Raw genomic sequence first — 13,304 nt, 5'->3', positions numbered from 1 at the left:
CAAGAACAGTAAACCAAATACCGCATGTTCTCACTCATAGGTGGGAATTGAACAACGAGATCACTTGGACACAGGAAGGGGAACATCACACACTGGGTCCTATTGTGGGGAGCGGGGAGGATAGCATTAGAAGATATACCTAATGTAAATGATGAGTTAATGGGCGCAGCACACCAACATGGCACATGTATACATATGTAACAAACCTGCACTTTGTGCACATGTAGCCTAGAACTCAAAGTACATATATATATAAAAAAAGAATGTTATGGAAATGGAAATGGAATAATAGAATGTGAAGATTTATGAAGCCATCTTAGGTGCATTTTACCTGTTTCTTGGATTCCGTGAAGCTAGTGCAGAACTTACAGGTTAAGGAGACATTGTGCCATAACCACATTGTTTTGGTTGGTGGAAATAATGGTTTAAGATTCCAGATTGTAATGATATATTGTCTTCACCATCCTTCTGATCTTCATAACTGAGAGTGCTTCTCTATCCTGTCATCCTGGCTGCCTACCCAATCACAGGACCAGCAGCTGTTTCTTACTTCTTACCATGTGATGTACCTCTTGCTTATGCCCAACTGCTACTTACTGGTCCCTGTCTTGTTTCTTCTTCCAGGCTTCTTCTGGTCTGAATTTGTACCTTGGTTCCCTGTTTTCAGTATCTCAGCTATAGGGAAATAGTTCTAAAGTCAATTATTTACTTCCTGCTTCCAGATGTCCCTGTATACTCCTCCTCTCAAGCCTTCCTGGTGTTTAAGCTCTGATGGTTGCCAAAGTGTTCCATTCCAGTTCTTCCAGCTGAGCCCCAGCCAGCCTATAGGTGTTGCTCTGGCCTTTTGTGATTCTGCGATTGCCAGTTTTTATTATGAATTCCAGCAGTGCTGGTGTACTTGTTGCCCATCTGCTTCCAGTGTGAAGGCTATAAGGGGAGATGCTACTTGTGGAGTCCACATGTGTGCACTTTCTGGATAAAAGAATTTTCCCCTGGGACCCTGCCAAGTCCTGGTATGCTGATAACATGGCAGTCTGTCACCACAATGGATTGATTTCCTCCTCCCACCATCACTGTCACCAAATAGCTTCATTTTCATATTAGGTGTAGGATTTAAAGCCTACATGTGCCATCTGGGATGCCCTCTTCCCTTTTCTCTCTTTGTAAATATTATCTGTCCTGAAAGATGTGATACCTTTATCCTGTGTTTCTATTTCTGCATATATTGAGTATACCCTGCCTGGCTGGTTTCTGCAATTGTTTTCTTTTAAGATGTCTTGCCACTATCATAGATACCTTACAATAAATAGACTTCACAGATCATGTGTTATGCAGTCTCTCTGGTGCTGTTGCTTGTGCTGGTGACTGACCCCAGGAGAAAAGCCTGATATGGTGGATTATCCTTCTGTTGGGTCTTCCTACTGGAATGTGGTGGACTGTTACTGACCATCTCTACGCTTGTCTCCTATTTTCCCGAGTGCAGACCTTTGAGAAATAAGAAGAGGGAGCTTCAGCCTTTATTCTGAAGTTTCAAACTACTTCTAAATCCTGAATTTTTTTTATTCAGGAGAATCCAGGAATCAAAGTTAAGTAATTATAACATGCCAGTACACATCAAGCAGACTTGAATTGAGAAGAGACGGGAAAAGGGAAAGATTGATCATTCTGTCACTCCTCTACCTTCCCAAAACTTCCATCTCCATTATTTGTGGGCTCATAGTGGTTGCAAACAATTAGGGTTTGGGAATTATCAGTTTAAGAGTGTATATGTATGCACCTGCTCACAGATCCACACCCATTAGATTGGATTCCTGGAACAGGTGCATGAGAGGCCAGGTGAAAAGTCAAAAAAAAGCCAAACTCTAGCATTATGGAAATAAGTTCAGTGTCAAAAGGTATGAATTACTGGTCGATTTCAAACTTGGGGGAAAGGCTATGAAACATTTGTATTGACTTAGCTGTAGCGTAGGAGAGCATGGTCTGAAATCTATTGTTACTACTATGAATGACATTACTCATTATTAGTAAAGAACTATTACCATTGTAGGAAATCTAAGAATGTCTTTTGTGATGTACACTGTTTGAACATTACCCTTCATCCCAAAGAAAGACATGTATCATCACAATGATGAATATATATTCGGTTATATCCCTTTGCTAAATGTTTGTCTTCTCAGCTAAATATTAGTCTTTTACAATAAGTTTTTTCTCAGTAATGACCATAAATAGGTGATCAGATATATTTCACAGTAAAGACATAAACTAAGTCTGAGAAGATGTATCAGAATGAAATCTTACCTGGTTTGAAAGCTTTCAATGGTAAGATGGGTGATGAATTAACAAATCACTCTCAATTTACCTCTTTGTTGTCATAGTTCCTAATCACTTGAGAAGGAATCCTGCTACTTTCCAATATATGGATCTAACATAATTTACGTTATTTTTTATCTTGGCAGAATGTCTTTTTTGGTTTATTTATATTGATCATATTTATACACATTTTGATACACTTTCCTAGAGAAGAGACTGAGTTTATTTTTAAAGGTTGTGAAATGCAAGAGAATTGCCATTCAGTGATTGTGGTTAGAGTGGACAATGAGTCTAGTTTGGGTTAAAAAGGTAAATGAGCCTACCTTTTGCTCAGAAGTAGTTATTGAAATGTATCAAGCACTTGCTATGCTGACAGAATTCTAGGTTTTTTCACATGTAACTTTACCCCCACAGAAGCTCTGTGAAACAGGTAGGAACATTTTCATTTCATACAACACAAAACTGGAAACCAAAGAAGTTAGGTTACTTGAATAAGTTCCTGTAGATAATAAATAGTAGAAAACAGTTTTCAAACCCATGTATTCTTATTCCAACCATTGTAATTTTCTCATTTCACTAGAAATTCTTATTTTCATTATAAGAATAATATGCTGGAAGCTAATTTTGTTCCCTTTGAAAGTTTATGGTGTGTATGTTATTCTTCTAAAAAGATTTAAGGGAACTAAGCTTAATTCTAACCATATTGAATCTCTGTGTAAATTTAAACAGGTTCCAGTGATCTTAAGTCTACTTGCAAAACAAAATCTTTAATGCACAAGCAAATATAGGGTGGAACATTTCAGCATTAGTGGGAATTTTCATATTTCTTTCTCTTTACTAAGGAGAGACAGTAGATATCAGAGACTTGGACAACGTACTAGGAAACATGGGGATTGAACTTACCAAAGAAGAACTTGGAGAGCTGACAAGAAACCTTCCAGTTGATGGTAACTCATTTTAGATATAAAAAAATTCTTCATAAGAGGGTCGAGGGTTTACATATGAGTATTTCTAAAACCAGTTTAATTTCGTGATAATAAAAAACCTTGCAACATCTCAGAAAGTTTCAGTTTCAGAGCAAGAACAAAGCCTGTCTTCATTTTCTAAATCCACACAGAATACAAAGCATTTGACTAGATTGATTCCAAGATTGTTTTCACATCTGGGAATGTTCAGGAAGCCAAAGAAAAGAGTGGAAAAAGAAAGGAATGAAAGAAAGTTAATGTGTATTCTTTCCATATTTCCCATTCATTTTTGTATTCTGACTCAGCTCCCTAACACTACTGAAACTTCTCTAAGGACATCATAAGTTGCCATTTGTCAATTGCATTAGACATTATTCAATCTGTTTCTTATTGGAGCTCTCTGCTGTCTTTGATACTGATGATAAATCTGACCTTGAAATTTTGTTCCCCTAGCTTCTGTGTTGTTACCACAATCTGGATTTTCTCATTCTGATTTTCGTTTTACATCCTCTCTCTGGAAAATCTCACTCATATCTACTGTTTTACATATCACCTACATGCTGATGACTTTCAAGTCTGTATTTTTACACAGACCTCTCTCCTGCACTGCAGACTGGTATATCTAAATGCCTGCTAGACATTTCTACTCAGATATTCCTTAGGAGACATCCTTTGACCTATTTGAAACTGAATTCACTGGTTCCCTGTCCAAGCTACCTTCTAGTCCTATATTCTCTGTCCCATTTGTGCTATCACTGTCTATTTAGTCATCTAAGCTAGTTATGTGGGATTCATTTTTTATAACCACTTGTTTCCTATCACCTCCTATCTGGACTATCACTTTGTCATGCCAGTTTTACCTCAAACTACCATACATAGATGATTGGATATACGACAAAGCAAGAATACTAAAATGTTGATAGTAGAATTTAGGTGATAGGCCTGTTCATTGTACAGTTTTTTTCAACTTTGCCATATGTTTGAAAATTTACCTAATGAAACGTTGAAAAAAATTCTATATATAAATCTGTTAACATCTCTTTGTTCCTTCTATCATTGTCATATTTCAGGTTGTTTCCTTCCTGATATCAGCTATTACAATGGCTTCTGCAAAATAGCCATCATAGTGATCTATATGAAATGCAAATCTGACCGCATCATGACTCAATTTAAAAGTGTTTAATGACTTACAATCATGTACTAAAAAATGTCTTAAGTCTGTTGATATGGAAAACAAGTTCCTTCATGATTTGGATCCTGTTTACCTAATCTAGTATTTTACCCTCCAATAATATTGCACTTTTATTCCATTTTTATATTATAGAATAAAGTAACTTTATATCACTTATATTTTATATCATTTTTAAAATCACTTCCTTGCTTTGTTTATGATATCTCCATTACTCAGAGGGCCTCTCCTTTCCCTTCATATGACTAACTCTCATTGCTTATCAGAATTGAGAGCCATGTTTTTTTTTTTTCAGAAAGTTTTCTCTTAACTACCCAGACTATATTAGATACCTCTTTTCTGTATTTCCACGATAACTGTGCATATATTTTTCATTATATTTGCCACATTGTACTGTAATTATATATTTATGTTTATTTGCCTATCTTATCACTTTAATATGAGCCTTAAAGTAGGGGTGGACATATTATTTATCTTCCAATACCTAGAATACCACTTGGCATATAAGTAGGTACTCCATAAATGTTAAATTAGAGATGAACAAATTACTGAGTAAATGAGAGAATGACATAATGAATAAGTGAATGAATAGATATTGACAGGATAATTCCTAAAGAAAATGAAGCACTGCTTTTGGTCAGGACAGTAATATTTACACCTGGTATAATATAACTATTTATTTGCAACAATTCCAAGTGACATGCTATATCAAAGTCTGTTAGGAATAGACCAGAGATGAACATATGGTCTTTGTCACCAAAGACCTGTGTCATTATCAGAATTGAGGGTCTTCAGAGAATTAACTTGCATGGATGGTATTTTTCATCATGTTTATAAGAAAGCATAATAGCCCAGTAAGAACATATTCTTTCCCAAGCCAGACTTTACGGTCCAATGGTCAAGGGCCAGCTTACTAATATGGAATTAACTCTTGAAGACTATGTTTTATTGAATTGTTTCAAGTGTTGCTATGCAGGAAGAAGATAAAGAGGTAGTGATACATAGGGTGGGCTCTAGTTCCTCAACCTTGGCTTCAACCATAGCAGTTTATTATAGTCATCAATTTTTATATGTTTATCTCTCATACAACCTATACATTCATACATTATTTATACATTCATACATTAACATCCTCAAATTGTCCTTTGTATTGTGAATTCAAACTTGGGACCTTAGCTGAAATGACGGTATGGTAACATGGTCTGGCAGCTGGCATTTCAATTTGGTAGTTGCCATCTTTTTCTAGACAGCAGTGTTTCTCTTATTATTTTAATATATGATTGTGCATATACATATGCATGCATACATACTTAAATTTTGCTCTTATTATATAAAAATAAAGAGAAAATGGAAGCTTAAATGCTGATACTAGTAATAAGCGTAGTCCTCAAATATAATTATACATCTGAAATAGGCATGTAGAAAGAGTTAATTTCAACTTTGGTTTATGTGTTTCAATTGGATAGGAAAAGAGCATATATGAAATTGTGGGGGAATAGTTCTAAATACTGTGTTTAAACAGTATAATACAATTAGAAATTATGTTTTAGCCTTCTTGGAATGGAAGTTCTTGTCTTGCTACATGTAAATCTATTATTCACTTTTTTCTTTGAGAACATATGGGGTTGTCTATTGTGCTACACCATACTATTTTGTTTCTAAGAATTTAAAAAGTTGAAAAATGACAAAAAAGAGTTATTCAATTAAGGTGAAGCTAAATAATGATGTATAATAACAAACTTTAGCTGGTTTCTGGATTATTATTTAGAAATAATTTTTTCCTGAATTCACTTTATCTTACAGCTAAAGGGGAGACTGATTTGAAATCATTGATGGATACAGTGCAAGTTATTACAGGTTAGTAAGAAGTTACTATGAATTTAAGATCCTAATATTTTAAGCCATATTTCCTATGATAAATATTTTACTACAGTTTGACATATATAATTATATTATATAATCATATGTGTCCAACTTAAGAATTATCACAAAATGAACATACACACATACCCATTTAACTATAACCTAGATTGTGAAGTAAAAGATTACCCATAACCCAGAAGACTCCTGATACCACTACATACACTCTTCCTCCTTACTTTTTGGAGGCAATTACTATCCTGAATTCTAGGACCACATATTTACTAGTTTTGTCTGTTTTTGAACTTTACATAAATGAAACTATACAATCTGTATTCTTCTATGTCTAATTTCTTTCACTCAACATTATGTCACATGCTATTCTCAGATTTGTTCACATTGTTGCATGCAGCAGTAGTTTGCTCATTTTCACTGCTTTATAGTACAAAGACTAATAAACTGTAATCAAGTAGAAATCTTTTGGGAGCCTATTTTGGTATGGGGAATGATTTCAATTGGTTTGTTGTACTTGGATACATTGCTGTGTAATATTCCATTGTGTAAGTATATTATAATGTATTTGTCAATTCTACTACTGACGGACATTTCTAGTTTGGGCAATTACAAATGATATTTTTATACATGCCTTTTGGTGAACATATGTGCATGATTATGTGGCCAAACATAGAAATTGGATTGCTTTGTTATAGAATTATGTATACTTTATTAGATATTGTCATTCAATTTTCCAAAGTAGTAGTACCATTTTACAATTCAATCAACAGTGTATGAGAGTTTTGCTTTATATCCTTGCCTGATACTTGATACTGTCTTTTCCATGTTAACATGTATTACTATCCCACTGTATTTATAATTCGCATTTCCCTAATGATGAATGATGTTGAGCACCTTTTTTATATTTCTTAGTTATTTGGATAATCTCTTTTGTAAAGTTCTTCTTAATGTCTGTTATCTATTTGTCTGTTTGGATGTCTGTCTTTTACTTTTGATTTTTTAAACTTGCTGTCTTTTACTTATTTTTTAATATATTCTAGATACAAGTCCATTGTAGGTTATAAATTGCAAATATCTCACTGTATGTATTAGATTTTTCACTTGAATTATACTTTTTACAGAACAAAAGTTCCTATTTTTACATGTAGTCTAATTAGTCTTCTCTTTTATGGTAGAATATTTGGGAAGGGATAATCTGTGCAGCAAACCACCATGGCACACGTTTGCCTGAATAACAAACTGATGGCCGGGCACAGTGGCTCAGCCTGTGATCCTAGCACTTTGGGAGGCCAAGGTGGGCAGATCACGAGGTCAGGAGATCGAGACCATCCTGGTTAACACGGTGAAACCCTGTCTCTACTAAAAATACAAAAAATTAGCCAGGCGAGGTGGAGGGCACCTGTATTCCCAGCTACTCCAGAGGCTGAGGCAGGAGAATGATGTGAACCCAGAAGGCGGAACTTGCAGTGAGCCGAGATAACGCCACTGCACTCCAGCCTGGGCAACAGAGTGAGACTCCATCTCAAAAAATAAATAAATAAAATAAAATAAAATAAAATAAAACAAACCTGCACATCCTGCACATGTACCCCTGAACTTAAAATACAAGAAGAGAAATCCTTGCTTACACCAAGCCCATGAAAATATTTTCTTATTTCATTTTTAGGACCTTTGTTATTTTACTTTCACATTTAGATCTATAATCCATGATGTAGGATAAGGGTGACAATTCAGTTTTTTCTAAGTAGATATTCAGCACCATTTATTGAAAAGAATATAGTTTTCTCACTGCGGCATAAGGCTATCTTTTCATAAATCAAAGACCATAAATGTGTTTGTGTATCTGGACTATTTAATCTGTTACTTTATTGTTGTTTTTTGTGTGTCCTTGCACCAGTATACCATTCTTTTAATATATTCAATGTATCTTATATCCGAAGTGTAAATCCTTTTTTATGACTGCCCTGGCTATTCGTGGCCTTTTGTATTTCCTTATACATTTCAAATCAAACTTTAATTCACCCTCAGTACTGCTGGGGTTTTTATTGAATCTAGGTCATTTTTTTTTTCAATTTATTAAACTTTAAATTCTGGGATACATGTACAGGTTTGTTACTGAGGTATACATGTGCCCTGCACCCATCAATCCATCATCTAGGTTTTAAGCCCTGCATCCATTAGGTATTTGTCCTAATGCTCTCCCTCCCCTTCCCCCCACCCCCCAACAGGCCCCGGTGTATGATGTTCCCCTGCCTGTGTCCATGTGTTCTCATTGTTCAACTCCCACTTATGAGTGAGAACATGCGGTGTTTGGTCTTCTGTTTCTGTGTTAGTTTTGCTGAGAATGCTGATTTCCAGCTTCATAAAGTCCCTGCAAAGGACATGAACTCATTCTTTTTTATAGCTGCATAGTATTCCATTGTGTATATGTGCCACATTTTCTTTATCAAGCCTATCATTGATGGGCATATGGGTTGGTTCAAAGTCTTTGCTATTGTGAATGGCACTGCAATAAACATACATGTGTGTGTGTCTTAATAGTAGAATGATTTATAATCCTCTGGGTATATACCCAGTAATGGGATTGCTGGATCAAATGGTATTTCTGATTCTAGATCATTGAGGAATCACCACACTGTCTTCCACAATAGCTGAACTGATTTACACTCCCACCAACAGTGTAAAAGCATTCCTATTTCTCTACATCCTCTCCAGAATCTGTTGTTTGCTTGCTGACTTTTTAATTATCACCATTCTAACTGGCATGAGATGGTATCTCATTGTGGTTTTGATTTGCATTTCTCTAATGACCAGTGATAATGAGCTTATTTTTCATATGTTTGTTGGCTGCATAAATGTCTTCTTTTGAGAAGTGTCTGTTCATGACCTTTGTCAAACTTTTTTTTTTGTTTGAGATGGAGTCTTGCTTTGTCGCCCAGGCTAGAGTGCAGTGGTGCAATCTCAGCTCACTGCAACCTCCGCCTCTTGGGTTCAAGCAATTCTCCTGCCTCAGCTTCCCAAGTAGCTGAGATTACAGGTGCCGCCAGTGTGCCCAGCTACCTTTGCCCAAATTTTGATGGAGTTGTTTTTATTTTATTGTAAATTTGTTTAAGTTCCTTGTAGATTCTGGATATTAGACCTTTGTCAGAGGGATAGATTGCAAAAATTTTATCCTGTTCTGTAGGTTGCCTGTTCACTCTGATGATAGTTTCTTTAGCTGTACAGAAGCTCTTTAGTTTGATTAGAGCCCATTTGTTAATTTTGGCTTTGGTTGCAATTGCTTTTTGTGTTTTAGTCATGAAGTTTTTGCCCATGCCTATGTCCTGAATGATATTGCTATGTTTTCTTCTAGGGTTTTTATGGTTTTTGGATTTACATTTAAGTCTTTAATCCATCTTGACTTAATTTTTGTATGAAGTGTAAGGAAGGGGTCCAGTTTCAGTTTTCTGTACATGACTAGCCAGTTTTCACAGCACAATTTATTAAACAGGGAATCCTTTTCCTATTGCTTGTTTTCATCAGGTTTGTCAAAGATCGTTTGGTTGTGGATGTGTGGTGTTATTTCTGCGGCCTCTGTTCTGTTCCATTGGTCTATATATCTGTTTTGGTACAAGTACTGTGCTGTTTTGGTTACTGTAGGCTTGTAGTAGAGTTTGAAGTCAGGTAGCATGATGCCTTTAGCTTTGTTCTTTTTGGTTAGGATTGTCTTGGCCATATAGGTCCTTTTTCAATTCCATATGAAATTTAAAGTAGTTTTTTGTAGTTTTGTGAAGAAAATCAGTGGAAGCTTGTTGGGAATAGCATTGAATCTATAAATTACTTTGGGCAGTATGGCCATTTTCACAATATTGATTCTTCCTATCCATAAGCATGTAATGCTTTTCCATTTATTTGTGTCCATTCTTATTTCCTTGAGCAGTGGCTGGTAGTTCTCCTTGAAAAGTTCCTTCACGTCCCTTGTAAGTTGTATTCCTAGGTATTTTATTTTCTTTGTGGCAGTTATGAATGGGGGTTCACTCATGATTTGGCTCTCTATTATTGGTGTATAAGAATGCTTATGATTTCTGCACATTGATTTTGAATCCTGAGACTTTGCTAAAGTTACTTGTTAGCTTAAGGAGTTTTGGGGCTAAGACGATGGGGTTTTCTAAATATACAGTCATGTCATCTGCAAACAGAGACAATTTAACTTCCTTTCTTGTTATTTGAGTATCCTTTATTTCTTTCTCTTGCCTGATTGCCCTGGCCAGAACTTCCAATACTATGTTGAATAGGAGTGGTGAGAGGGGGCATTCTTGTCTTGTGCCGGTTTTCAAAGGGAATGCTTCCAGCTTCTGCACATTCACTATGATATTGGCTATGAGTTTGTCATAAATAGCTCTTAATATTTTGAGATATGTTCCGTCAATACCTCGTTTATTGAGTATTTTTAGCATGAAGGGGTGTTGAATTTTATCAAAGGCCTTTTCTGAATCTGTTGAGATAATCATGTGTTTTTTGTCATTGGTTCTGTTTATGTGATGTATTGTGTTTATTGATTTGCATGTGTTGAACCAGCTTTGAATCCCAGGAATGAAGCCGACTTGATCATGGTGGATAAGTTTTTTGATGTGCTGGTAAATTCGGTTTGCCAGTATTTTATTGAGGATTTTCGCATAGATGTTTATCAGGGATATTGGCCTGAAATTACCTTTTTTTGTTGTGTCTCTGCCAGGTTTTGGTATCAGGATGATACTGGCCTCATAAAATGAGTTAGGGAGGAATACCTGTTTTTCAGTAGTTTGAAATAGTTTCAGTAGGAATGGCACCAGCTCCTCTTTGTACCTCTGGTAGAATTTGGTTACGAATTTATCTGGTCCTGGGCTTTTTTTTGTTGGTAGGCTATTAATTACTACTTCAGTTTCAGAACTTATTATTGGTCTATTCAGGGATTTGACTTCTTCCTGATTTAGTCTTGGGAGGGTGTATGTGTCCAGGAATTTGTTCATTTCTTCTATATTTTCTAGTTTGTTTGCATAGAGGTGTTTATAGTATTCTCTGATGGTAGTTTGTATTTCTGTGGGATCGGTGGTGATATCCCCTTTATCATGTGTTATTGCGTCTATTTGGTTCTTCTCTCTTTTCTTCTTTATTAGTCTTGCTAGTGTTCTATCAATTTTGTTGATCTCTTCAGAAAACCAGCTCCTGGATTCATTGATTTTTTTGAAGGGATTTTTGTGTCTCTGTCTCCTTCAGTTCTGCTCTGATCTTAGTTATTTCTTGCCTTCTGCTAGGTTTTGAATGTGTTTGCTGTTGCTTCTCTAGTTCTTTTAATTGTGGTGTTAGGGTATCAATTTTAGATCTTTCCTGCTTTCTGTTGTGGGCATTTAGTGCTATAAATTTCCCTCTACACACTGCTTTAAATGTGTCCCAGAAATTCTGGTATGTTGCGTCTTTGTTCTCACTGGTTTCAGAGAACTTATTTATTTCTGCCTTCATTTCATTATTTACCCAGTAGTCATTCAGGAGCAGGTTGTTCAGTTTTCATGTAGTTGTTTTGTTTTGAGTGAGTTTCTTAATCCTGAGTTCTAATTTGATTGCACTGTGGTCTGAGAGACTGTTTGTTATGATTTCTGTTCTTTTGCATTTGCTGAGGAGTGGTTTACTTCCAATTGTATGGTTGATTTTAGAATAAGTGTGATGCGGTGCTGAGAAGAATGCATATTCTGTTGATTTGGGATGGAGAGGTCTGTAGATGTCTCTTAGGTCTTTTAGGTCTTTTGGTCCAGAGATGAGTTCAAGTCCTAAATATCCTTCTTAATTTTCTGTCTTATTGATCTGTCTAATTTTGACAGTGGGGTGTTAAAATCTCTTACTATTATTGTATGGGAGTCTAAGTATCTTTGTAGGTCTCAAAAAACTTGCTTTATGAATCTAGGTGCTCCTGTATTCAGTGCATATATATTTAGGATAGTTAGCCCTTCTTGTTGCATTGGTCCCTTTCTCATTATATAATGCCCTTCTTTGTCTTTTTTGATCTTTGTTGGTTTAAAGTCTGTTTCCACTTGCTTGGTAAACATTCCTCCCTCCCTTTATGTTGAGCCTATGTGTCTCTTTGCATGTGAGATGAGTCTCCTGAATATGGCACACTGATGGGTCTTGACTCTTTTTCCAACCTGCCAGTCTGTGTCTTTTAATTGGGGCATTTAGCCCATTTAAATTTAACGTTAATATTGTTATGTGTGAATTTGATACTGTTACCATGATGCTAGCTGTTCAATTTGCAGATTAGCTGATGTAGTTTCTTCATTGTGTTGTTGGTCTTTATATTTTGGTATGTTTTTGAAGTGGGTGGTACTGGTTATTCTTTTATTATTATTCTACTTTAAGCTCTAGGGTACATGTGCACAAGGTGCAGGTTTGTTACATATGTATACATGTGCCATGTTGGTGTGCTGCACCCGTTAACTCGTCATTTACGTTAGGTATATCTCCTAATGCTATCCCTCTCCCCTCTCCCCACCTCACGACAGGCCCCGGTGTGTGATGTTCCCCGCCCTGCGTCCAAGCGTTCTCATTGTTCAATTCCCACCTAGGAGTGAGAACATGCAGTGTTTGGTTTTCTGTCCTTGCAATAGTTTGCTCAGAATGATGGCATCCAGCTTCATCCATGTCCCTACAAAGGATATGGACTCATCCTTTTTTATGGCTGCATAGTATTCCGTGGTGTACATGTGCCATATTTTCTTAATCCTATCTATCATTGATGGACATTTGGGTTGGTTTGTAAATGGAATTTTTTACTTAATTTCATTTTCATATTTTTCTTTGCTAGTTATAGAACTATAATTGATTTTTGTATATTGATCTTCTATCCTGTAACCCTTGCTCAACTTGTTTATCCCTTTTAATGGTTTTTTTCTATATGTAGTTTTACTGCTTTTTAATGTAAATGCCTTATATTTCTTTTTTTTTTTTTTTTTTTT

The 13,304-nt window shown here is 35.8% G+C and overlaps 1 protein-coding gene across 1 annotated transcript in view; it reads left to right on the top strand.

The window, feature by feature from the left end:
* LOC108536244 (EF-hand calcium-binding domain-containing protein 13-like) overlaps positions 1-13,304 on the top strand; it is a 192,365-nt gene that overhangs the window by 81,758 nt on the left and 97,303 nt on the right. Inside the window, exons 12-13 of the mRNA XM_017882831.1 lie at positions 3,153-3,257; positions 6,268-6,321. Coding sequence (XP_017738320.1) covers positions 3,153-3,257; positions 6,268-6,321 — 159 coding nt within the window. The remainder of the gene's footprint in view (positions 1-3,152; positions 3,258-6,267; positions 6,322-13,304) is intronic.

The sequence above is a fragment of the Rhinopithecus bieti genome, unplaced genomic scaffold (genome assembly GCF_001698545.2).
Source record: "Rhinopithecus bieti isolate Rb0 unplaced genomic scaffold, ASM169854v2 scaffold_12928, whole genome shotgun sequence".
NCBI classification, from domain to species: Eukaryota; Metazoa; Chordata; class Mammalia; order Primates; family Cercopithecidae; genus Rhinopithecus; species Rhinopithecus bieti.
The sequence above is the reverse complement of the archived record's forward strand: the minus strand, read 5'-3'. Positions and strand labels throughout refer to the sequence as shown.